General features: G+C 35.8%; 1 protein-coding gene across 1 annotated transcript; it reads right to left on the bottom strand.

Moving 5' to 3' along the window:
- Positions 1 to 1,681: 1,681 nt before the first annotated feature.
- Positions 1,682 to 4,300, bottom strand: LOC121735419 (guanine nucleotide-binding protein subunit beta-like protein). The gene is made up of 5 exons (XM_042126248.1): positions 4,112 to 4,300; positions 3,634 to 3,842; positions 2,964 to 3,170; positions 2,530 to 2,781; positions 1,682 to 2,363 (listed from the first exon to the last, which is right to left on the bottom strand). Exons 1-5 carry the CDS (start codon positions 4,218 to 4,220, stop codon positions 2,178 to 2,180), a joined length of 963 nt encoding a protein of 320 aa, XP_041982182.1. The 5' UTR covers positions 4,221 to 4,300; the 3' UTR covers positions 1,682 to 2,177.
- Positions 4,301 to 23,726: the final 19,426 nt, after the last annotated feature.

Here is a 23,726-nt window from a genome sequence, read left to right as displayed (position 1 = left end):
GCTGTGTAACAGTACTTATGGAAATATGTATTATTTAATCTTCAATTGAAATACTTAAAATATTATGTTACCAAAATCTGTAATCTCTTTTTAGTATAATCTATAATATTTGATACAAAATGGTGTTATTCCAATTACTTACTGTTTTATTTTCATGTTGTAGTTGGTCTAGCTAGGCCCTAGGGAATTTGAGCAACATTGAGGTGCTCCTGTAATAGATATAATAATATTTTTTTGAGGAAATAACCTTTTTCTCTGTTATATAAAGTGAATTCTTCACTTAAGATTGTCCTTATGTTGAACTAAAGAATTTTTTACTTAACCCTGCTAGGTAAATATGCAAGAAAACATGCATATTTAAATTTTATGCATAATTAAATAAAAATTATAAGGTAAGCTTACAAATTATATTATACCTCATGATGTAAATTATTCTCATTTGCAATTATTAATTTATTGTAATCAAATCGTTAAATGTAATTACTAAATAATTAAAATAATATCTTGGTAATGTTAGGTTCAACTCGCGCTGGAGCAGAGTCAAAGCGTCGTGACGAATCATTTTTTGCCTACAGCATATTCATGGACGGTGGACGATCTCCCGGTTCTGAGGCCCAATGGTCGAGCGCGTGATAGTCGCGGGTTCGAATCCATAGAGCAAAATAATACATCGGATATTCGAATCCCGCCGACGGGATTTTCGCTGCGCTGCCACTTTCACAGCAAACTCAAAACCTATACACACAGAGTATTACCACTTTAGTTTTGTTACACCTTGTATAATAATGTATTGTATAAAGTTATAAACTAGAGTATCACACGAATATTACAAAGTTTGTGAGTGTGTAAAAGTATGTTTTAAAATTTAAATTTTAATACTGAGTTAGCTGAGAATTGAGATCCTGGATAAACTAGGTAGGTTAACTATGTAGGCTACATTTTACTTCGGAAAAATGTGTTATTCCTATGGAAAAGTCGTAAAGGAAAGTATGCAATTTACTCGGTGCCGTAAATAGGGTGGTGGCACTACCGGTGCCCAGGCACTTAAGACTTTAGGGGGGCGCAAGAATGGCCAGGAATTTACAATTTTTTCAAATTGCTCCCGATAAGAACTTCCCGCTGCGCCCCAGAGATGTTTTCCAATGTATTAAAAAGAAAAATATATCCACAGCCAAACATATTATAATTCATAACCTTCTCGTTTTTGGAAGTCAGTTAAAAAACAAGGGTGTGGTTATATAAGCTCGCACAGGGCGCAATAAAGGCTATTTACGGCACTGAATTTACTTTCACTTAAAAATTTAATGTATTTACGTTGTCTGGTACCCGTAACAGTTAGGTACTTAGACAGGGGCCAGACTAACGTGGTGTGAACAACGATATCAAAAGGTGTGAAGCGTCCATGCACAGAACAATAAAAACAGCGTCCATGGATATATTATTATACAAAAAAATTCGTTGCGCAAAAATTAGTTTATTGCGCGGGAACCGTGTATTTTTCCAGGATAAAAAGTATTCTTTGTCCTTTGCTGGGACTCAAAAGTATCTTCATACCAAATTTCAGCAAAATCGGTTCAGTCGTTTGGGCATACTCAAGCATATAGAAAAATATTTTTCCCTAATTTATTCAAAGTTATATAAGTTTGAGTGTAAAAAATAAAATGAGAGAAAATGCAAAATCTGCCATCAGTTGCTTCGTAAATGAATAGGTATTATGTTTTATTGTGCTCCAACATAGTTTTATATGTACATGAACTCTGGATGAGCAAAAAGGCGGGTTTATCGCTATGATACGTCTGTGCGTCAGAGGTCTTACAAGCAACTTCTGGCGCACGGAAAAGAATGCTTCATAAGCACACATTATGATAATGTATTTTATTACAGTAAGTATACGTATACGTACTGTAATAATCATAACTATTATTCAAGTTATTACTTTTCATGTTTCTAAGTACATGTACTTACAAAATAATGATTTCATCTAAATAACTCTTTTGACCTTTGCATGCGATTTTATCAGTCTATTTATACTTTATGCTTTTGAAATTCAAATGGGGGCAGTAACAATAGCATTGCCTTACAATACTATAATTTATTTACAGACTTATATATATACAAAATTTATTACAATTAAGTAATCATGAAGATCTTAAATATATTTCTGGCTGTCAAGATTTTTATCGGGCTGACACTGAGACCTGCCAGACTCGGATGATGTTGTCGGAGTAACCAGCGAACAGTGTCTGTCCGTCCGTAGACCAGGCCAGGGACAGACAGTTTGGTGGCTCAGGGTTGGCGTTGGCGGAGTGCTTGTCAATAACTTCAGCTTTGAGTTCCTCGACCATTTCCTTGCTCTCCAAGTCCTGTAAAAAATACTTGGTAAATGAGAAAAAAAAAACTTTGCAGAATAATCGGCCAAGTGCGAGTCGGACCGTATCATTATAGAGAGAAAATAGGACATGACAAATAGTTGTGTATTTTTAAGTGTGTAAGTCCAACTACATACATAGGTATTAAATGCTTCCTTACCCAAATTCTGATGTTGGGTCCGAATGCAGCACAGAGCCAGTATCTGTTGGGCGAGAAGCAGAGGGCGGTGATGATGTCGTTGTGGTCGAGGGTGTGGAGGTGCTTGCCATCGTTCAGGTCCCACAGCATGGCCTTCATGTCCTTGCCGCCGGACGCGCACAGCGAGCCGTCGGGGGAGACCGTCACCGTGTTGAGGTAGCCAGAGTGACCCAGGTGGTTGGTCTTTAGCTTGCAGTTGGTCAAGTGCCATACCTGAAAAGCAGAAACAATAAAATGAAATATAAGACATACTAAATTAATTTCTTTGCTGTTTTGTTGTAAGTAGTATAATTTTATGCCTATCTGTATCTTTCAACATAAGCTTAATTATGCCTTATCTTTCCAGTCTTCAATTAATGAATTTTTTTTTTAAAGAACCTAAATTAAAAAACTACCTTGACAGCACGGTCCCAGCCAGCAGAGACGATGATGGGGTTAGCCTGGTTGGGCGAGAAGCGGACACAGGACACCCATTCAGAGTGGCCATCATCCTGGATGGTGTACTTGCACTCCGCCAGCGTGTTCCACAGCTTGATGGTCTTGTCCCGAGAGCCAGACACAATCTGACGGTTGTCCACGGAGAATGCCACAGACAGCACATCCTATATAAGATAACAAATTTTAATTGTCTAATTACTAATACATACAGCTAAATTTAATAATTTGACATTCAAAAGGGTTAAACTAACTACTTGACAATGGTTATGATATGTGGGGCCTGTCATACAACCACCTTACAGGATATTTAGATGTTTTACTGCTACTTCTATGCGTAGCAAAGGTTAACTTAGATTTTTCATTTATTTGGTGATTGTTTCACAGTATGCCCCTCGACGAAATATAGTAAAATGCATTACTCAAAAAGTGAACAGGCAGTCTAGCTCTACAGACTTACAAAAGTGTAAGGAAGTAGTCCATCCGTCTAGACTTCTGCCTCGCATAGGCACAAATAAACAATCTTCTGCCGCGCATCGGCACTATCTTCTGCCTCACTTAAGGCAAATCTTCTGCCGCGTATCGGCACTATAACAAGAACACAAGTTGAAGAACAAAGTTCCGTCACACCTTAGTATGGTCTTCGAAACGCCTAGTGGTCTTGCCCGCGGCGAGATCCCAAAGTCGCAGGGTCTTGTCCCACGAGCCGGACAGGGCGTAGTTGCCGTCGCTGGACAGCACCACGTCCGAGATGAAGTGGGAGTGACCGTACAGGCGCTTTTGTGGGACGCCGTAGCCGGAATCGTCTCTAGTGAGTTTCCATACGATGAGGGTTTTGTCTGGAAATGATTGTTTTTTATCAATAATGGTCAATAATGCGAACTTATATAGTTGTGGTTTGCACATGTCAGACCCATATCCGCTTGCCGCTCAGGTTTCACGTGGCAAAGAAAAAAATCATCATAAAACATATCAGTTATAAACTTTAACCAAAAATATAGGTGAAATCACGTTCCCTGTATTGTAACGGTTGAATATATGAAAATTTTCGTTTCATCTTATACGATTTTTAACCAGATTACTTTGGATTAAAATAATGAAAAATTACCTCTGGAAGAAGACAGTATCATATCCGGGTATTTTGGATTGGTTGCGATTTGGGTGACCCATCCATTGTGTCCTCTGAGGATACCCCTTAATTGAAGAGTTTCACTCATTTTTGTTTGTAAATTAAAGTAAATTTAATTTTACAACAACGGTCAACGTGTCACCTCACAGGCTGCCACTTTTCAAAAGAACTTTTTTTAAAATTTGATCTTGACAGTTGACACTTGACAGCTGTCTATCGATACGTGTCACCCATTGAGGTACTATTATATCGGTGTATAAGCGTCAAAAGCGTGTAATGTTATGTCCTACTTACTAGGACATAATAAAGGAGTCGGTCTGCATATTTTATGTAATAAAAGTGTTAATAAAGGTTTTTAGTGAACATTTAATGCTAGATATTGTTGAGTTTTATGGTTCCGCTAAATAATAAGCCATAAGAATGGTCAAAGAATGCCTCAAACACGTGGATTTAACATTAAATAGATACGTAAGTTTTGAAAAATGTTTTTTAGGCTTTTCAATCGGTATTTTTGTATGCTAAAAAGATAATTTATAAGTTTATTAATCCCTTATTCGTGCTATATAAGGCATTAGTGCTAAAAATGTCACATGAATTAATAATTTGGCTATAAAAATTGCATAGCTTTTTACGTGTGTTTACGGATCACTTGAACTATAGTTAATCGATATCATGAACTAATTGACTTTCTTTCCTGTATCATAATGTGCTTCGAAATAATCGACAAATAGAAATATTCAAGAAAATAAACGCACACTACTTGTATGAAAATAAGCACAAAATGGCCACGCGATGACGGGCTAAGACCATAGACTTAATATAGCATTATAGGTTTATGGGCTAAGACCATAGACTTAATATATACTTTATAGGTTTATGGCTAAGACTACATCTATACTATAATACTTTATCTATGGTGTCACCAATCGTGTCACGTTTTTTTCATATTATTACTAGCTATTTGACCGAGCTTTGCTCGGTATTCGATAAAACACGAATTAAATGACATTTTCTAAAAATGATTCATATTCATTCATTCATGAACAAAAAACATAATATCTTTTTTTTTTGCAACCTAATTTGCTTATAACTTTTGTAATTTTTTGTATGCTAATACACGCTTCCGATACATTTTTCTAGACGTCTTCCCGAATCTAATGAGCTATCGCACGTATTTTATGACCCTTATCTCTATATTTCGCCATTCTCAACTTATCGCTTAGACTAGTATATTATATTCTTTTTGGACAAGGCTTTAAATTTAAAGCCTTGTCGAGCTGTATGACAGTTGTTGCGAAACAGCCTAGAGAGTGAAGAGAGAGACGGACAGACATCGAAGTCTCAATTAGGGTCCGGTTTTTACCCTTAGGGTACGGAACCCTATAGAATAGGCAATAGAAGTTTCCTTTGTCGAGACAAGACTTTTGTATAAACTAGACATTATTTAAGTTAGCGAGATGCGGGGAACTTGTAATTGATTTGTCGAAGTGACGTACACAACGCGCTTACGAAACTTAACTCAGTATTGGGAACGGTGCATTATACAAATATTTTTCACTAATAAAACTAAGTACACCTGAAGATGATTTATTTCGAAACCGGTCGGTGTAATTTATTAAAATTTATAATAATTTCTTAATATAGTGGAAAAAAGGCACGAAAAATTATGTTTTATTAGTATCAACATGAATTTCCACCAAGATCCAACAGTACAATCATATAAAATATTTTACCTTTAATATTAAAGATGTGAAAGTCTGTCAGTCTGATTACTTTTGACGCCTAAACCACTGAACCCATTTTGATGAAATTTGGTATGCAGCATACATTGACGCGGGAAATTGCATGGCGTCGTTGAAGTTCTAACACCACGTTAGTAAAAAATAGCAACTTTTCAGGAGAGACAAAAAACTGATTGAATTTGTTTATAGATAATAGATATCATACTATAAAACTTTAATGCGGATTTACTATTAACTATTTTACGAGTTTTTAGTGGCCGATATGTGTTCCTAATTATTGGCAAAAAAAGATGCGTCTTCCGATTTTCCAACGAATTACATTAAAACGTCCAAATAGGCAAAAAGTGAGTTACGTGGTGTCAGAACTTCATTGACTATAGGTTAGTTTATGTTGCGGAAAAAACGTTCCCGCGCGAGAAACGAAAATTGGCGCAACCGAGTTGCGGCAATGAAATGAAAATGAAAACACAATTCGATCGTTCAAATTAAGTTTAAGTAAGTATATCTTTTCAGTCAATTCTTTTTCCAATGTCAATTTTAATCATTGCAATAACGTTGTTTTTGCTATCAGGTGATGATTTCGTAAAACTATACTCAATTTGGGAGTGATGCAGAATCCTAGTCTCTGAGCAACTATCAGCCTTTTTTCCGAAACTTTTTCTGCGATGTACCATCGAATAAATTGATTCGTTGGCAGATGGCTTCTCTGAACAACATTCGTAGAGGCGCTACGAGTCGTAGACATGTGATGTCGTAGGCTACGACATCTCGTAGACAATATGTCTACAACATGAGATCTTAAGACCCAATTTCACCAACGTCTGTTAGTGTTAACAGCTTGTTAAAATGTTATGTCTTATCTAATATTTTTCATTCATATGAAAAACAAAAGAGGTAACGTGATAATAATTCAAGCATTAACTTTAATAGTCGTTGGTAAAATTGGGCTTTAAGCTATAACAGATTACAGAATATTAATGTATAAAATTATATATTAAAAAACTGTATTAATTCAACAAGATCAAGTTCCTAAGTCAGGGTTCACTAGAACATTTTTTTTATTACTATCAAGCTAAATAAAAATCAGCTGGTTAGGGTTCCGTTTTAGGGCTCCGTAGTCAACCAAGTTTTGTTAATTACAGAACCCTAAAACGGAACCCTAATCAGCTGATTTTTTGTATATTGGTAGCTTAATAGTTATATAATTTAAGAGTAACATTGTCCTACAAATAGAACAATCCATATTATTTTAGAACCATAAAATCAAAGTATAATATCCTTTCTTTCTCTGTTAACTACACAGAAATAGATCTTGATATATGTCTGTGGTTAGCTACTAACTTCGAGATTTTTTGCAAATAAAAATGTTGTTTGTTTTATCAAAATGAAGCTACTCACAAAAATTATCTTGATAGTAATAAACAAAAATTGTTCTAGGGCTCCCGGACTATCCAGTTTACATTGCAAAAAAAAACGTAAATTCATTTGTTTTGTCCACTATAACGTGTTAATTGTTATGAGGGTAAACCTTTGGCACGGAACCCTAAAATCAGTAAACAAAAACACATGTATTTGCGAGACATGTTCGTCGAGTAATTTACTACAGGAAGTTGCATGAGGCGGGTGCTACGGAGCTCAAGTCTCAACACATGACAACACATACAATTTTCCACTATCTAAATACAGTTTTAAAGTATTTAAAATAAATGGAAGAGTAGTTAAGAAAGAAAAAAAAAAACAAGTGGGTCACCAACAATTATTTTGAAAATGTGAGTTTCTGTTTAGATGGAGGCTCTCAGACCGGAAAATGATTTGAAATAAAAATTGTGGATATTATGAATAGCCAGATAAATTAGCCAGATGATGACGAAAAAACAATGTTTGTTCAAATTGTAAGGGAAAAATGAGTACTTAATTATTAAAGACATAGGTAGCTGAAAAGCTAAGTATAAATTATAAGTTAAATTAAGGTGCAAAATATTGTCATACCTACCTACAAAAAAGTCTAGTATTTCCTTTGAACAAGGTGCAAAATGCGAGTACATTGTTTAAGGCTCTTATATTTCATAGATTTGGTGTTTTCGTGCGTGATTATGACAATTAGCGAAGATTAACATGCGCTTTATTATTTTGGGAGTACTGTACGTATGAGACTTTTATTACTCTACTAGACTATTATCAGTATTTTTGAAATACTATTTAAATTGTTCAAATTAAGAAACTGTAATTTTTTTTTTAATATTTCTTTATTTCTTGACTTCTTTTTAGGATTTTAAGTGATAATTCATCAAGTATCTAGCCTTGTGTGTATTAAAGCAGGTTTTGTTCCCAGAGAAATTTTGAATGTGGCCCCGGTGTAAAAGAGTGTAATTTTTCTGTACCTTTTGTGTCTTTTGTCTCATCACAAAGAGTGTCTTCGCCGATTACTTTCCGCGACGCATGGTATGAGCACCTTTTTAATCGACTTCCAAAAAGGAGGAGGTTACATGTTCGTCTGTTTTATTACGTACTAGCTGTCCCGGCAAACGTTGCTTTGCTTTATAAAGTATTTCGCCCATATTATTTTATTGAAGTGACTAAATAAGTATGTCACCATGGCAACGTCCATCGCGGCTATCCCGTCGCACAAACAATGGTCGCCGTCAGTCTCGAGTATCTTATATCTTTAAACGAGCAATCCTTGTATATATATAATGAAGTATATGTATCAAATTCATGCAAGGCCTCTCACCACCGCGTTCGTGCAAGTTAAAAAAAAGTTTCGCAAAGTAACGCTCCATTCTATTAACTATATTTTGTATTAACAGCACAACTATAATTACATCTTGTTCACAGAATTCAATTAAACTTTGCATAGCTGTAAACAATCTCAGTAGTGTCTGTTTCATTACGAATCCACCGACTCGCCTTTATTAACGACTAGCTGTTGCCCGCGACTTCGTCCGCGTGGACTTCAGCTTATAGCGCGCGGTGTCAGCAAAATTGGTGTCAAATTTAAAAGCTTTTTAAAACCCCGGTACCCCTCAAATCAAAATACCCAAAACAGCTGTGCAGTGTGCGTATAATATATATATTTTTTTTAATTAAACTTTTTTATACCAAATTTTAAAGCTTTACCCATAAACTATTTAGTATATTCTATAATGGTAGGCTGTTGTTTCTGATATCTATGTTGGTAGGTGAGTTATTTAATAACGTGTATAACAATCGAAAGAATCGGAAAACATTACTGAACATGGTAGGTACCACCTCTTATAGAAATACGTATCAGCAAGCGATAGCGCGATCTAGGCGACTCTTGGCGCCATCTGTTATGAGTTTTTGGAACTAACTTCATTTGAACAAGTCTACACATAAACACCCCCTTACAACCCCTTTTTCCAGTTAAAAAGTAGCCTATGTCATTTCTCAGGCTTTAGACTATCTGTGTACAAAATTTCATTACAATCGGTTCAGTAGTTTTGGCGCTGTTGTTTTTGATATCTATGTTGGTAGGTGAGTTAATTATAATAACGTGTATAACAATCGCAAGAATCGAAAAACCTGATTCAACATGGTACCACCTCTTATAGAAATACATATGAGCAAACGATACCGCGATCTAGGCGTTTCTAACATGATTTGCACAAATTTACGCATTTTCACCCCCTTACAACGCTTTTTTCCAGTTAAAAAGTAGCCTATGTCCTTTCTCAGGCTTTAGACTATCTGTGTACAAAATTTCATTACAATCGGTTCGGTAGTTTTGGCGTGAAAGCGAGACAGACAGACAGACAGACAGAGATACTTTCGCATTTATAATATTAGTATAGATAGTATAGATTGCAACTTTAACGTGAAAATAGAGAATGGAGCTAAGGAAATGATAAGGAAATCAAGAAAGTTCGTGATTTATATTAAGTTCTCTTAAGGCTCAACTCACACTGGCGCAGTCATGTTTTTCGACTGCAGCATATTCACCTCTTTTGTTTTGTTATTTAAAAATTTTGCTAGCATTTCACGCTCAAACCACTGAACTGATTTTTCTGAAATTTGGTTTGGTGATATTTTTAGGGACGGGAAAGAAAAGATACATTCTATCCTGGAAAAATATACAATTCCCGCACGATAAACGAGATACTGCGTAACGGAGTTGCGGCTACGTATTGTAATATAATATTAGGCTCGATTTATATAATAGGCATGATGACTATTTTTTTTGTTATTGGTAATTGAATGAGCCTTTAAAATAGATACATCGCTGAAAGAATGACTCTGATAGCTTAAAAATTCACCAAGATATGACAATTCAAACATCTCATAAAATAGACCTGCCCGAAACGCTCCATACAAAGTGCTACGAAAGTATGACGTCACTCTTTCGTAGTTTATACGCATCGGGAGAGAATTTTGTTCGATAGGTATATTAAATATTGCGTTTATTAAAGTGGTTTTATAACAAAAGTTGCTTTTAATTGCATAAGTTATTAAATGGTATACAAATATTAAGAAATTTAATTGAAAAAAAAAATCGACTTGAATATCCAACTTTGAAGGCGCATAAAAAAATACAAATGCTATCAAGCTGAAATTTTGGGAACACTTATTTTTTACCGTGATTTCTTTATTTTATTAACAAAATTTGCTAATCTTTGACCTTGTCATCATGCCTATTAGGCTTTCGCGAACGCGCCGCTATTTGCATACAATTGCTTGTGATCTCGCGGTGTAGCCGCCAAACCGCGCGTTCGGGCGGTTGCATATAAATCGAGCCTTATAGTGTCTAAGCACACTAGGCCGAAAAAACGCGGCCGAAGTTCGGCATGATTACGCCTGCAATGAGCTATGCATACAATATAACGCGACATAATTTCGGCATGGTGTGTCATCAGCGATTTAAAATACATTGCAGGCGTAATCATGCCGAACATCAGCCGCGTTTTTTCGGTGTGTGTTTAGACACTGGTAACACGACATCTTCTTATATATAAAATTCTCGTGTCACAATGTTAGGCCGCGTACTCCTCCGAAACGGCTTTACTGATTTTAACCGAATTTTATATGCATACTAGATGTCCCGCGCGGCTTCACCCGCGTAAATTAGGAATCTTACAGAAACCGTACATTTTCCCATAAAAAATATTTCCCCCGTTTTTCCCACATTTTCCTGAGTTTCTTCGGTCGTATTAGTCTTAGCGTGATAATATAATATACCTAGCTTATAGTCTTACTCGATAAATGATCTATCTAACACTGAGATAAGTATTTAAATCGGACCTGTAGTTCCTGAGATTGACGCGTTCAAGCAAACATACTCTTCAGGTTTATAATATTAGGTAGGTATAGATTTTTTTTAATTATCGCTCGACAAACTCGAGTCTCGATCTAAAAGACTATGAAATGGTATAATATGGTAGTGATGATGATTATGATGATGATGAGTGTAATTTGCATAGTAGCATATGCTTTCAGTTCTTAAAACAACGCCGAATCTCCCAGACTTGTATCTATAAAGAATCAGGAGTTCTGTCAGCACCTTCCGAACCACGGTATACCAGGTATATCTCGGTGCAAAATCTTACTTGTTGGTAGCATATGCTTAGAATACTTCTCACGAAACCGAAGTCACCACATGTTTCCCTATAAGTTTTGAGGAGTTCCCTCGATTACTTATGGATCCTTCATCAGATCACCACTTTTGTGAATATAATACCAAATTCTGATGATACCCTATATACCAAAAGAAAAATTTTGAAAATCGGTTAACAAACGGCGGAGTAATCGTAGAATATAAGAAAACGAACATAACACCTCCCCCATTTTGAAAGTTGATTAAAATTGTAGCCTATGTGTTATTCTGATGTATAAGCTATATTATTGTAAAGTGTCATTAAAATCCGTTTAGTAGTTTTTGCGTGAAAGAGTAACAAACATCCATACATCCACACATCCACACATCCATACATCCATACATCCAAACAAACTTTCGCCTTTATAATATTAGTAGGGTAGTAGGATTCAGTGGGTCTGAGAATCGGCTACTGGGTACTTATCTTATATCTTTAAACGTATATTAATATATATATATATATATATATATATATATATATATATATATATATATATATATATATATATATATATATATATATAATTGGAATCTCTATTATTTTGTTAGTAACTAATTGTTTTAACGACCAGCAGATGGCGTTATTAAGTAACACGAAGTCAATGAGTGTTGCTATACCGAGCCAAGCTCGGTCATCCAGGTACTTATATTGATAAGTGCATTTGTTAAATAAATAATAGTAAATTATTACAACTCGAGACTGACAGCGACCATTGTTTGTGCGACGGGATAGCGATGGACATTGTCGTGGTGACATACATATTTAGTAACTTCAATAAAATAATACGGGCGAAATACTTATATGGCAAAGAAACGTTTGCCGGGACAGCTAGTAATAATATATTATTATCCTGTGTCGTGTAGTTTACGTAGCTTGCATTTGTGCACAAAGACTTGTATTGACACCGCCACATTCCGGATTCATGAAAACAAATTTTATTTGTCCTAGAGCCTGGTCCGCCTGTTTTGTTATGCTAATGCTCCTAGCGCGTTTAAACAACTTTAAAAATACTAGCTCTGCACACAACAACACGTGAATCTGTGGATCCCACGGGAAGCGTACGTTTTGCTACAAAGATTAACGAAACTTCCACCTGGATTTTCACTATTTTAAAAGTCACAGAGATAAAGGACTCTCTAAAACAGACTCTCAAGTTTCAACCAAAGTTAATTTCAGTGGGCACGTGAAGTTAACGAAGTGACTATTAGTCCGGGTACTGTACGTTTTTTGTTTAATAAAAAAGAAGAAGATAGCCGGACAATAGATACGAAGTGACTATTATAATATTTAAAGCGACAAATAAAATAAAATAATTCGTAAGGTACCCGGATAAATATTTTAAAGTTATTCGTACAGTACCCGGACTATATATTAGTTCACTATGAAAGTAGCAGCGCTGAAAACACAAATTTCTATTTGTGATTTGTATGGGTAAACAGTAAGCACCTCAGCGTCATGCAATTTCCTACACAAAAGTAAAAAAAGTTACTTTTTGAGCGCTGCTACTTTTACAGTGAAGTGTGAACTCTATACAATGCATAAGTACCCTAAAGTTATCACTTAGTTTTGTTACAATATGTATAAACTTTAGTATAGTTTAACAATAGTTACGTGTTCAATGTGTAACCGCTTCTACAGTACACCAGCTAGTTAGCTGAAAGCTAAGTCAAAACCAGTACTTACCTACCTAGGTTTGCGCTAGTAATTATTATTAAATTAATACGCGAGCGAAAAACTTTGGATCCCTTTTAACGAAAAATGCGGAAACGTAGGTGAATGATGCACAGTTATAGTTTATAATATGGTGAAGGAGTGCATCGAACTAATATTATTTTGAAATTATGCTTTTATCAAACATTTTTTTAACAAATAAAACATTACACACACTACAATGTGCACACTACCATATTTTTTACTAACAACGCGTACTAACAAACTGTTTATTCTCAAAAACGCCATCTCGTTGACGCACAGGAATACTATCAACGCCCTCTGCCCCTACCATGCAAGTACTAAAAAAAAGTGTCGTGGTCAAATATCGTTCTGTCTAGCCTCCTTTCGCAACGCCGAACGCGCCATAAGGAACGTCGTTCCAAAAGTTTTGTTACGTCTAACTTGATATATATTCTGCCATCTTTGTGGTCCTCGTGATAAAGTGGTATAAAATAAAGGTATTTGTAAAAAGCGTTCTCTGCCATTCATAATAGAAAACGAATCTTACATAATGTAAACACGGAACCTGGGAAACAGATGGTGAAATATGAAAATCAAATTTATTGCTTCCAAAACTATGAGTAATGGCAGTCATTTCTTTGGAGCGATTTAGTTTAAACAGTTTCAGGCGAATATGGGCATTGTGTGTACGTGATAGATGTGATTTTTGCTTGGTACTGTTTCGTTGATGTTTCTTTTGCAGGCTTTTATCCAAACCGATCGGGAGGCATAAAAAGTAAAAACTGCACAAACTCGAGTTAAACAATCTGTCACGCGCATTAGTTAAAGCTTAGTCAGTCGTGGTGTATTCGCAACTATAAAAAAATACTCACCTAAAAAGTTAAAAACTATGATCCGACTAGAAAAATTAGTAGTGTAAAAAGTTTGCTAATCACTGTAAAATACTTTAATGCTTTCGACCTCTTTTTTTAACCCGTTTCTCTCTCTTTTTTTCACTAGACAGGATAAAAAGCTATGCTTACGCATAGCATGTATTATGAACGTTTTCATTCCAAAAATTGTAAAATATAATAGTTGGGGAGGGGAAGAGGGGATTTTGGGAGTAGCTCGAGCGTGTCCGATTAAGCTTGCATAGGCTTCCGACATGTGTCTAGTTATCATGGTATAGAAATCAGATTTCTCACGTGGTGGGTAAAAACATATATTTTTAATTTAATTAAATTTTTTAAATATTCAAATGTCGTCGGATCTGTCAGATTAAGATAGGGGATGTTAAGTTTACCCCAAAGAAGCTTCCATATAAAGCACTGACGATTCTAAGGTTATTTAAGCCTGTAGGGACTTTTTAAAATATAAAAAAATAAAGCTTCATATTTTCTTAACTAAGCTACGCAGATATTTTATTTTGCTCTAAACTAAATGATTTAGTTCTTGTTGTCTAAAAATATTTATAATTTACCTAAATAAGCAATTTTCTGAATATATTTTCTTTTTCAAAACTTTAAAATGGCTGCAGTTTCTGAACCCACCGCTAAAATAAAAAAAACGTTCTTATTATTTTTTTATCAGCTTTACCTAATGTACAAAACCTACTAGGTCTCCATGACGCTCGAGTGACTACAAAAATAGCACCCCCCCTACTATAAAGTACGTAGTACGTACTACGTCTTCGTAGCAGGCGTAGACTTGTGTAGAGGCTCTACGCGGGTTCGTAGCACGCCTACGAAATTTGTACTTTATAAATTTATTACGTTTGTGTACCGATTAGTACACGTTACAACGTAATTAATTAAACAATGTAATTTTAAACTTAATTTCACTAATAATGGTATTTCAAAAAGATAAAATCGACTTCAAAATTGTACGTAATTGAGAATTAAAATTCTCTATCTTAAAAACTACTGAACCGATTTTGGTGAAACTTGCAGCATTCCCTAAGTTGAACAATACCTAGTAAAAATATCTTAAATCGGACTTGTAGTTCCGGAGATATTCGAACACAAACATACAAACATACAATATACATACACTTTTAAAAGGCACATTTGTTCAGACGCTGATATAGACTAACGAAAACTAAGCATTTCTGGAAATATTATAATACTAGCTGTTACCCGCGACTTCGTCCGCATTAACATAAGTGAAACATATCCTCCTCCTTTTCGCAAGTCGGTTAAAAAGTAGCCTAAGTTATTCCTTACTGCACCAGCTATGTGCCTAAAAAAGTCTAGTTAAAATCACTCCAGCCATTTCAGAGATTAGCCGTAACAAACAGACAGACATACAGACAGAAATTGTAAAAAATGTTGTTTTGTTGTCTGTACCATATATACATTCATATGCATGCAGTAAAAACGGTTCTTTCAATATTACAAACAGACACTCCAATTTTATTTATATGTATAGATGTATAGATAATCCCACCAAAAACATACCTGTTAAAATGGGGCCAAGTTCCTATCGGCAAATTTTTGGTGTAAAAAAAGAGTTGAAATCCAATCAAATGCCAAGTTTAGATGCACTTCATCGATCGTTATAATTTTCATCAACAGCCTGATCCATAATACTTCTAATTTGAACGCGGCAGGTTAATTTAATTGTACAATATTATCTAATTATACAATTATGAATTAATCAAGAGTTACGTATAGCACGAAAACCTGCCAAGTTCAAATTTAGAAGTATTATGGATCAGGCTGTTGATGAAAATGATAACGATCGATGAAGTGCATCTAAACTTGGCATTTGATTGGATTGGATTTCAACTCTTTTTTTAGACCAAAAATTTGCCGATAGGAACTTGGCCCTATTTTAACAGGTATGTTTTTGGTGGGATTTCAATACTTTTTTCAAGAAATTATACCTGTTTAAATTTTTTTATTAATCTACATATTATAACACACGACCTGAGTGTCAAATTTCATTACGTTAGGAAAATTGGAAGTGGTATCTAAAGTTCGTAGATGAACCGACTCACGCTTGACTGATTTCTCAAATTTATAATTTTTTTTAAATCTACTTATAACACATGACCTGCGTGCCAAATTTCATAACGCTAGGATAATCGGAAGTGGCCTCTAAGGTTTGTAGGTGAACCGACTCACGCTTGACCTATTTCTTAAATTTCTCAATTTTTTGTTAATCTACATATAACATTCGACCTGTGTGCCAAATTTCATAACGCTAGGATAATTGGAAGTGGCCTAGAGGTTTTGATTACCGGTCAGTGAGTGAGTGCCAGAATTAGTTATTTTCACAGGGAGATATTTCAGGATCTACCGAAGCTATATCTATTAAATTTGGTATACTGCTTAAGTACTAGCACATAATTACGTAGGCATAGTTTTATCTTTGCACTCACAATAGGCACTTAGCTACAGGGGGGTCGAAAGTGCGTCGAAACGGTTCGTGTAAATAGTGCACGGCATGCACGCGGCCTGCTGGAACTTGGCCGTGCACACGGATACGAGTACATACGCGTCGAATTGATAACTTACTCTTTTTGAAGTCGGTTAATAATGAAGCAATGTCATGGATTTTAAATGACCCATAGACAACACCGCGAATGGCAAATGTACAGTACAATATATTTTCTTGCGTAGTAAAATATGAAGTTCAATTTTAATGGCTCATTTAAAATGCATTGCATTGCTTCATCCATGTTGCAATTTACACTTACCCTTACTTTACAACCTTATTATTTGGCTATGAAGCCATTCCATACATTACATTTATCTGGTATTTTACATAATATTCTATTGTGAACTTTTATTCCTGTAACGACTAGTAGAAGACAACCAGACTCAAAAGCAGCTTATGTCTTTGACGACCATTATTCCTGTGCAGGCACCGTAAATGCAGCATCCGTCTCTCCATAATTATGTATGCTGCAACTATTGACGAAAAAGGGTTTTATTGAACAGAATAAATTATAACGAAACTGGGTTCTTAGTCGAATTGCACTTGTTAGTTTCAAATCATAAAAATTTGTTATTTTATGACAAAAAGAGGCCCTTTAAAGATAAAGTATGTATGTATATGTCGCAGTCATCTGGTTGAATCTGCTATTTGATCGAATGAATAGTGAATTCATTTAATTAAATGACTAAAGGCCAACTCGGCAATTCTTTAGCTGTAAATTAAATGGTTTCATTCAATTAATTCGCTAGTCATTCAATCAAATAGCAGATTCAACTAGATGATTGCAACATATACATAATATTATATGCAACATATTAAACATATTAATAAGGACTACGGTTGTGCCAGTTACTAAAAATCGCAGTGGTGACGTTTCTGACAGATCGAATTATAGGCCAACAATAGGCCAATATCTTTAGCGACAACAATAGCTAAAATATTTGACAGTGTGCTTAGCTCCATATTGGAACAACATTGTAGTCTCCATGATGGTCAGCATGGGTTCAGGCGTGGACTGTCAACGGAGACCGCAATAATGAGTCTAAAGCACACTGTCAAATATTACACGAGCAGGCGTACACCTGTGTACGCATGTTTCCTTGACCTCAGCAAGGCTTTCGATCTCGTCTCCTACGACATCTGGTGGCGAAAATTGGAAACTCTTAGTTTACCCGACGGTTTCATAGACTTGCTTAAATTTTGGTACTGTAATCAAGTGAACTATGTGAGATGGGCTGGCAAATATTCCGAACCGTACAGGATGGAGTGCGGGGTGAGGCAGGGGGGGCAGACTTCGACCCGGCTCATCAACCTGTACGTGGATTCAATGATACGGGAGCTCAGCGGTACTCGTGTCGGTTGCCATATCGGAAACGTCTGCGTCAACAATATTAGCTACGCGGACGACATGGTACTGCTGGCGCCATCTGTCAGTGCATTAAGAACATTACTCGGTATTTGTGAAAAATACGCGGTCTCACATGGTTTACTTTACAACGCCAAAAAATCACAGTACATGGTCTTTAAGGCTGGCAGGAAATGTCCCAATATTGTTCCCCCTTATACACCTTAATAATGAACCTCTAGAGAGAGTGTACACTTTTAAATATCTGGGACATTTCGTGACTGACGGCCTTCGAGACGATGTGGACCTCGAAAGAGAGCGTAGGGCATTGTCTGTTATGGCAAATATGTTGGTGCATAGATTTGATCGTTGCACGGACGCCGTAAAAATTACTCTTTTTAAGGCCTACTGCACCTCTTTTTACACCAGCAGCTTATGGACCAACTACACCAATAAAACATACAATGCCTTACGCATTCAATATAATAATGCTTTTAGAGCACTGTTGCGGCTGCCGCGTTTCTGTAGTGCCTCAGCGATGTTTGCTTTTGCGGATGTAGATAGTTTTGAAGCTATACTCCGCGCCGCGGACCCTGGCCTGTTGGCCAGGGTCCGCGGCGGCGGCCACAGTGTCCTGAGAGAGATAGTCGACAGCGGGAATTGTCCTCTGATCGACTTTATGATAAATAGGACTAAATCTCTTTTTAGAATAGAATACTAACATAGCGATAAGTTTCTTTACTAAAAATTTTATGGATCTGAGTAATCTGAAATAAACCAATTTTATTTTATTTTTATTTTTTATTTTATTTTATTAATTGTAATAATTATTATATTGTACGATTTTGGCACCCTCTGCAAACTGGATGGATGTTAGCTGAGGTGTCATTAGATTCTTGTTAGCTGTGAAAGTGACACTGGATATATGAAAAGGATTTCTAGTTAAAATTACCGTTTTCTTGGTCAAATATTTCGGTTTTTTAAATTAGACTTTTTAATTACTTTAAAGTTTAAACATATCAGATTTATTTTACTAATATTATTAAGTTTATTTAGATATTTAAGTTTAAAGCTACGTTTAAAGAGACTGTCACTTGCAGTCAAACTGCGTGAGCAGTTTTGCAAGAAGTGTATATTTGTTAAGTGTACTATAAGATTAAATAAATAAATAATAAAATAAATGCTGATATTTTTATACACAGGGCCGCCTGAAAGTACATTTTACAGTTAGATCATAGCCTGATCGCAATATCAGAGAGTGATGTGTACTTTTGAAAGCTGTCGGTTTAATTTACCACTGAATTGTAGCTCTGTATTCCGAAACCCCTTGATACCTGCAGCTACATTGCTCTCATCAAGCGTGTTGTATACAGCGTGTTCACAAAGTGTATTACACTTTTACATTGTGGCCTTAGCCTTAAAAAGTGTAGGGAATGAACTGCAGCAACAAAGGAAGATCTTCAGACCGAGATAGATAGCAGGCACGGTCAGGCCGAAGCCTACTGCGGGGCTAAAATGGTCGCTTTGTAGAATCATAATATGATTCATTTTCTTAAAATTGCAAAATGGTTACCCTGCTTGCAATTCATGTCTACAGATCGACAAGGCTTTTTATGAACTTGGCGAAAAAAGGAACTAACGCTGCCATCATACAAAAACGTCATTTTTGATAGTTCTCCTTTACGAGCAGCGCCCCCTCTCACGTTCATAAAAAGCCTTGTCGATCTGTAGTAATTCGTACTAATTTGACATTTGTCAGTTTGACAGTTTTGGCAATTCATTTGCTGAATTGTTTGAGAGGAATTGCTAAATGCGACCATTTTAGCCCCGCTGATGTCTTTTTAAACGTTGTAAATATCTCGCTGTGCTCAGAAACTTCGATAGCGCGATGCAGCTATGCGACGTTAAAGCTCTGGGTTCCTCAAAGAGCGGTGCATAAATTACCGATTTTCGGTTCCGTACGCAAAGGTTAAAAAACTAACCAATGATTAATAAAAAAAATGAGCCCTATTACTTACGTCCGTCTGTTTATCACCAGTATCTCAAGAACCGTGACATTAAACTGTATTGGATTTTCACAGAATATTTTACGAATTAAATACCATTTATTTCAGGCTAAATCGTTTATTCAATTGAAATATTTTTACTATACAATAAATATCTTCTATGACATTAATACTAGTACTCAAAATGAATCGGTTGAATCCTAGTTTGACTCAATCCAGCTCACAATCGTTTACAAAAAGAACTAGAGCATACAGGAGCATCCTGTATGTGTAATTATGTAGTAATATCGCCGATCGCCAGAGGGCAGGGCACAATGGAATCTCCTATTATTTGCTATCGCTTTTTACCGAACGCATACTGCAGGCTAGTCCATTCTTTCATCGGTTAAATTGAAACAGAAATGCTTTATTGGCCGTTGACTCTATAATACAGTTTAGCGACTATGCTGCTATAATATAAAACACGAACTTTGACGACCTCTGTCTCAGTGGCGAGCGCGTTGGTAGCTTAAGCCGGGGGTCGCGGGTTCGAATCCCGCCGACAGAACAGAAAAGTTTTCAATGTTCCCGGGTCTGGATGTGTATTAAATATGTGTATGATACAATAAAAATCTTAAATATATGTATAGTATAAAAGTAATAAATATATTTCCGTTGTCTGGTATCTGTAACACAAGTCCTTTAGGTACTTAGCACGGGGCCAGACTGACGTGGTGTGAAGCGTCCATAGACAGATAGATAGATAGATAGATATGCCTCACAGGAATTATTTTATAGTGCCTAAGTGTGCGCGCAGACAAAGGACCATTCTGTCCTTTTCCTCTCATTTCCCGGTGGGACGAATAAGGCAGTTGTTTAGGCTTTGAGTTGACAGCTGATATGTTGACAGCTGTATGATAAGTTCCCTACGAATAATAAAAACGGAGAAAACGTAACTCCTATACTATTACTGTTTTAAAGGTTCCTTTCGAACTGTCATGTAACGTCAGCCTAATACCGCTGAAGGCCACCTAAATATTGCAAATTGTATTGAAAATGTGTACCTAGGTACACTGACCTCTATAATACACTGGACAGGCGATCGCTATCAATAAAATGTTCCTATTTGAAAGTCGCCATATTGGCGCTGATTGCTATGTGAAAGCAGTAGTGAGTGTATTTGGAACTACTATTTTGCAAATGGCGGTTGTCATCCATACTAATATTATAAATGCGAAAGTATCTCTGTCTGTCTGTCTGTCTGTCTCGCTTTCACGCCAAAACTACTGAACCGATTGCAATGAAATTTTGTACACAGTTATTCTAGAGTCTGAGAAAGGACATAGGCTACATTTTGATGTGGGAAAATATCATATTTCCATGAAAATATCGATGAAAATGAATTCGGATTGCGCGTGGCCAGCGCTCATCCCGGGGGTCCTGGGTTCGAGTCCCGCAGGCGGAACAAAAAGTTTTCAATGTTCCTGGGTCTTGGATGTGTATTAAAATTAAATTCCAAAAATCTTAAACATATTTTATGTATAATATTATTAAAAAAAACCAGAAATATATCGATGCAATGAACATTTTAGTTCTAATACGATTCAACAGATGGCGTTTTATTTTTTACTTCATTGTAACATAGAACTAATCATACTTATTAGTTACTAGCTGTTGCCCGCGACTTCGTCCGCGTGGACTTCAGTTTATAAAGCGCGATGTCAACAAAATTGGTGTCAAAAGCTTTTATAAAAAAACCCTGGTACCCCTTAAATCAATACAGCTGTGCAGTGTGCACACAATAAGTATTTCATTTTTTTTTATTAAACTTTATATTTTATGACAAATTTTAAAGCTTATTTAGCCCCCCAATTACACAACTTTACCCATAAACTATTTATCATTGATAAGTTTAAGGTTACGTCACTGCACAGATAAAGTACTGAGTTATTTAATACCATAGAATAGATATAACAATCGAAAAAAATCGAAACTTAAATGTAAGATGATACCACCTCTTACAGAAAGACTTTTGAGCAAGCGTCAGCGCGATGTAGAAGACGCACGGCGCCATCTATTATGAATTTTTGGAACTAACTTAATTTGAACAAATTTACGCATTTTCACCCCCTGACAACCCTTTTTTCCAGTAAAAAAGTAGCCTATGTCCTTTCTCAGGCTTTAGCAAAATTTCATTACAATCGGTTCGGTAGTTTTGGCGTTTGGCGTGAAAGCGAGACTGACAGACAGACAGAGATACTTTCGCATTTATAATATTAGTATAGATTATGTGCACACTGCACAGCTGTTTTTGGGTATTTTGATTAATTAAGGGCCGCGCTACACCGGAATGGCAGCGGCGAGGCGAGCACTTTCAGCGCTGCCAATCCGGTGTAGCGCGGCCCTAAGAGGGGTACCACTTACCAGGGTTTTAAAAAGTTTTTAAATTTGACACAAATTTTGTTGACACCGCGCGCTATAAACTAAAGTCCACGCGAACGAAGTCGCGGGCAACAGCTAGTTTTCTATATAAATTAGTTCACAGTACGCTCACCGCGGCGCTTCAAATTGGCATAAGAAATAGCTGTCATTTTGTACGGCATGCCTGTCCAGTGTATTATAGAGGTCAGTGACCTAGGTACCATAAAATTAATATACCTGTATAGTGTATATTAACTTTATGCTAGGTAAACATTTTTGACAAATATTGTAGAACATGTTTTTTGACGGAGTTACTTCTCCTTACTTTTTATTATAATTTAAATAAGGTTTAAATAAGGTTTAACCACAATATCAAAACTCAAGATTAAATACTAATACTACTAATTACTGCTAAATATAAATACATAACACTAACTAATATATAACTAATTACTAATTAATTACTGCTAAACATATATAAAGTACTTTTGATATTTTATGTAAAAATTATAAATAATATTTTGTATTAATAGATTAGGTATTATATATATATATTTTTATAGTATTTAGTAGAATAGTCTCACTGTATTAGGTATAATGTTTGCTTATGACTTAAGTTATATTTAGATTACTCTTCATTTATTTTATTTATTTTCTTCATCCTTTCGCACTATTGGCACCTACACAATTTTGTTTCTGGACACCTAAAGGTTGACTGGTAGAGAATGCCATCTGGTATTAAGAGGATACCACAGCGGCTAGAGAAATGAAAAAAAAGTACGTGTAATATCTATAGCTGTCTCCCTTACCTCAAGCCTATACCGCAGAACGCGATAGAGACAACTGCAGAAAATCCAGAAAATCAACGATTCGTTGTCCCCTGATTCCTTCTCCAAAACTTAACCGATTTAAGTACTTTTTTCATTAAAGATTAAAAAAAGGCTTGAGCTGTGTTCCTATGTTTTGCTTTTTTTGTATAATCTATCCAAATCTGTTTTCTGGACGTTTGAACACAGTGGAAAATCTGGCCATTTTTTTGGGTTTTTGAACGTTCATATCTTATTTAATAATTAAATTATGAAAAAAAATAAAACATAGGGACATTGTATTAGTGGCCGTAGATATTCAGGAAAAAAATTATAACTCTACTAGCATTATCCAGGGAGGAAACAGGGGACAACGTTTGTATGGAAAAAATGGCGGTGTGGAATCCTCTTAAGTCCGCCTATGTACCAACATTGTGCAAAAAGCATAAATAAATAAATACATAACACCTCAAATTCAAAACAAACATACCTTTATTTATCCTCGGCCTACACCGCGGACAAACAAAACATAATGACATACCAATTTATACGTACCTAATTACGGCAATAATCTTGTTTACTAAAACAGTTT

This window comes from Aricia agestis, chromosome 17 (assembly GCF_905147365.1).
Source record: "Aricia agestis chromosome 17, ilAriAges1.1, whole genome shotgun sequence".
Lineage (NCBI taxonomy): Eukaryota > Metazoa > Arthropoda > Insecta > Lepidoptera > Lycaenidae > Aricia > Aricia agestis.
Note: the sequence above shows the minus strand (reverse complement) of the source record. Positions and strands in the feature narration are given on the sequence as shown.

What these genes read in the sequence shown, in the direction of transcription:
- LOC121735419 (XM_042126248.1), bottom strand. Translation starts at nt 4,220, where the DNA reads ATGAGTGAAACTCTTCAATTAAGGGGTATCCTCAGAGGACACAATGGA. An exon ending in GATACTGTCTTCTTCCAGAG is followed by an intron (nt 3,843 to 4,111) that starts GTAATTTTTCAT and finishes AATCATTTCCAG; the next exon opens with ACAAAACCCTCATCGTATGG. An exon ending in GTTTCGAAGACCATACTAAG is followed by an intron (nt 3,171 to 3,633) that starts GTGTGACGGAAC and finishes TATCTTATATAG; the next exon opens with GATGTGCTGTCTGTGGCATT.